General features: G+C 41.0%; 1 protein-coding gene across 1 annotated transcript; it reads left to right on the forward strand.

Annotated features, from left to right (window-relative positions):
* Positions 1-764: 764 nt before the first annotated feature.
* On the forward strand, positions 765-4,073 carry LOC121701985 (ubiquitin-conjugating enzyme E2 A-like). Its single transcript, XM_042084167.1, has 6 exons — positions 765-975; positions 1,784-1,864; positions 2,285-2,310; positions 2,418-2,507; positions 2,827-2,915; positions 3,139-4,073. Exons 1-6 carry the CDS (start codon positions 932-934, stop codon positions 3,265-3,267), a joined length of 459 nt encoding a protein of 152 aa, XP_041940101.1. The 5' UTR covers positions 765-931; the 3' UTR covers positions 3,268-4,073.

Genomic DNA, 4,073 nt, shown 5'->3' on the forward strand with positions numbered 1-4,073 from the left:
TGCCCCATGTGCTCATTTGTGGGGAGAAAAACAACCCCGGTGGCTTAGGCTACTTTAGGTGTATGACAGTGGCACTGCTGAACCAGTTTTAAAGAAAGAACTCGACAACAGCTTGGATGCGTGTACTGTCAGTGGGGGAGAGAATGAAGCCGACTACAATGGGATGAGTGTGGCCAACGTCAGTGGCTCTTTAATGCTCTAGGGGCAAAGACGGACTGCACCTGTTCGACATAAGGCAAGGTAGACATGGTTACACTACTGAGGGTGTATGCAGAATGATTCATTGTAATTTCTGTCTCTTCCACCACCACCAAGTGTTAATGTTCTCCATGCAAATCATGTCTACATAGCACACAGGCCTCCCAACCAATTCAATACTTCACGTGTACACGCACCCACTAGTCACCTGTCGACTGTACCAGCGATACCGACTTTCATCGCTGGGGGTACTTTGACCTCCCTCTACTCTGTGTACGTCATTCTGTCCACGCCCATAATCGGTGAAGACTAAAACATTTGGTGTACATGCCGGGTAGATTTCTACGCTCAAATAGCGAATGGTTTATAGACTTTGGTGTTATTAAAGTTATGTCATTAATCATGCATTTGTGCAATATATTTACATGACATACGACGTATAACGTTATGCTTAGTATTTAGAAATACGAATATCAGAGTGTCAACCCCCTCCATTTGAAATGGTATAGTCCGAAATGCCTTCAAAGTACACAGAGAAAAACCACCTACAGCAGCAACCAGTACGTTTTCAGTTGAGGGAGGCGACATCAAGGAGGAAGGGGATACTGTAGTAATTCTAGATAGCTATTGGCCAGTTCTATTAGCTATCGTAATATTATTTTTAGCCGCGGTGTAAACAAGACTCTCTCGGTATTGACATTTATTTGTGTACAGTGTATATACATATTTAGATATGTCTACTCCAGCTAGAAGGCGACTTATGAGAGATTTTAAACGGTGAGTTATGACATTTTCAGATGACTCCGAGCTAGTTTGACGTCGATACGTTTAAAGCTAACGTTAATGTAGCTGTCTGCCCAGATAGCTGGCAAGCTATGTAGATTTCTGTTCTAGCCTTCTGTTCATCAGCCAGTTTAACGTTAGCGATAAACGAGTAACTTAATGGAACATATGTCAGCTGTTCGAGGCAGGTTTTTTAACATGGCGGGGATATGAAGCTAATGTGTAACATCTCGTATATAGAGACATTTTAGTGGAATGATGTTTAGATGTCTAGTAATTCTCCAGCTATCGTTACCGCTTTGCCGTGTTTCATCTGGTCAACAAATTAACTAGCTTGGGTAGCTTCACGCTAGCCAGCTAGCTAGAGTGCTAGTGATTACATGGCGTTGGTGTACGCTAACGTTAGCTTGCTAAGCAGAGAAGTTATCTATCGATACGGATGTAAGTGAGCTAGCAGATAGCTGCCTGGGACTCATTTGATTTATCTAAACAGTCTGAGGTTATTACACATGTCGTTTTGATTGGACTTGAAATTGAACATGAGAATGCACTTAGTATTTTAGTAACCTAACGGTAACGTTACTTAAAAGTACAAGCTATTCCGACCTTCTGAAATAGTGACCAGCGAGTGTTAGCTACGCTAGCAAACGTTAGTGTTGGAAAAAGGTATTAGTCACTAAACCTTATGTTAGACAGGTTCACCGTAACGGGTATTGGGAGTGTGTACGGATATGGTTAGAAATTCAACGAACTGACACGTGGAACTTACGTTATTTTTCTTAAAATGGATGTTGAACCTTAGGCTCCAGGAGGACCCCCCGGCAGGCGTCAGTGGAGCCCCATCCGAGAACAACATAATGGTGTGGAATGCAGTCATATTCGGGTAAGCAAACCCTGGCAACGGGGCATGCATGTATCTACAGTGCACATCGTGGCCGTCTATAGCCATATTTGTCGGCAGATGGTGTAAGAAACCGCTGTCAGATGGCCGTTGTTTTAGAGTCAACAAGTCGGCCATTATTCAGAGGTCTCTTGCAAGTTAATTAAGCAAATACTCTCGCTGTAGCAATTTGATTGACACAATGATACTTTAGCATTGCTAGGTTGGTTGCTTGTCATGGTAGCCATGCCTGCAGAGATGATCTACAACTTCGCACATGTAGCAATATGTGTGTCCTAAATAGGTCAGTCTAAATACCGCACAAGCAGTCAGCTACAAGCACTACCTTAGCTCCTCATTCCTGGGGCTGTTGTCTAGTAAATATTTACACCTTCCGATGTTGTTGTTTTTTTCTGTGTACAGGCCAGAAGGAACTCCGTTTGAAGATGGTAAGGGAGGTTTGATTTTATGAAGCTTAATTAGGTTTTGAGTGTTTACAGTTTGTGTTTGACAACTTTACTGTGACTGTTCTGGCTCTCTTTTTTTTATTTCATAGGCACGTTTAAACTTACAGTCGAATTCACAGAAGAATATCCAAACAAACCTCCAACAGTGCGGTTTGTCTCAAAGATGTTTCATCCAAATGGTACATTCCTCTTTTGGCCACTACTAAGCAGTCCCATGAGCATGACCAATAATGTTTATCAATAATCAGTTTGAGGTTGCCCTTGGAAAATTAGATTTTATTGCAGCACATTCTTGTACGGTCACAGATTTGCTGCTTGTGATAATGTTGGGCCATCCTCCATGACAAATATCCTGAACAGGGGCTGATTTACATGTTTGCTTTCATGACTTGACTTAAGTTGTGCTATGATATGGAAATATGCCCCCCCCCCCCCCCCCCCCCCCACCCGTATATTACTAATGATTTAACATTTTGGTCTCTGATTATTATCTTTTAGTGTATGCAGATGGGAGTATATGCTTAGATATCCTACAAAATCGCTGGAGCCCAACATATGATGTGTCTTCTATTCTCACTTCAATTCAGGTAAGTTAAGACACGCTAAAGTAAAACCAACGACAAAATGTTAAACACCACAAAATCTGTCTAGCAGCGAGCATATGCTGTTTTATTATTATTATTATTTTATTATCATTATTTTATTATCATTGTTTTAGTTATGTTTTTTTTTGTTTTGTTTATTTGTTTGTATTTTCAACTGTGGAGACTGATCCCCCTTTCTTGATTGCTGTTCATTTTTCTTTTACAGTCCCTGTTAGATGAACCAAACCCAAACAGTCCAGCGAATAGTCAGGCAGCTCAGCTTTATCAAGAAAACAAGCGGGAGTATGAGAAACGCGTGTCAGCCATTGTGGAGCAGAGTTGGAGGGACAGTTGACCACGCACACCTGCTAACAAGCTATTGTTTGTTTGTTTGTTTGTTTTTTTTTTCTTTAAATATGAGCTTTGTGTGGGTTTCCAGTTAGTGGGATATATCTCTTGATTTCCCCCCCTGCCCTACTTGTTATGATTTTAAGTTTTTATGCACTTTACCTTTCTCACTGTGTAGGATTGCGCCTGTTTTCTTTCTTTTTTCTTTTTTTTGCCTCAAGTGCTCCCCATCCCCTCTGCTCAATTTGTCTGATCACAGGATGCTTTTTACAAGAATTTAGCCCTCAGCTGACTTTGGAGATGCTCTCTGATGCAAGAATATTGTGGTATGTCACCGACATCAATGCTTCTTTACTCCATTCCCAAGGCTGCCTAAGTTCTCAACAAAAGGACAGAAGGGGATTCAAAGGATTTTTTTTTTTTTTTTTTTTTTTTTTTTTTTAAATAGGATATGTGGAATCATGATCCATGGACTGGTTGTGCTATTGTTACAAATCTCCTTTTTCCAAGAGATATGGGCACCCCCCCCCCCCACCCATGGACTGGCAGATACTGGTCTCAGACTAGCCTCATGGCACTATCACTTATACATGAAATCTCAGTTCAATGCTTTGTGCACGCCTTAGCTGTATTGAGCTTTTACACGCATGAATGCTAGTGACCCCACAATCATATTTCTTACTCATGTGTTTATGGAAACGTTCGTCTGAATTTCTGTACAGATTTTGCACTGGTTGTCCACGTCAGGATGGGATTTTTTTTCTTTCCAGCACTTGTAAATAATAAAAAAAAAAAATAAAAGGCGAAACTACA

Source organism: Alosa sapidissima, chromosome 2 (assembly GCF_018492685.1).
Source record: "Alosa sapidissima isolate fAloSap1 chromosome 2, fAloSap1.pri, whole genome shotgun sequence".
In the NCBI taxonomy this organism is placed as follows: Eukaryota; Metazoa; Chordata; class Actinopteri; order Clupeiformes; family Clupeidae; genus Alosa; species Alosa sapidissima.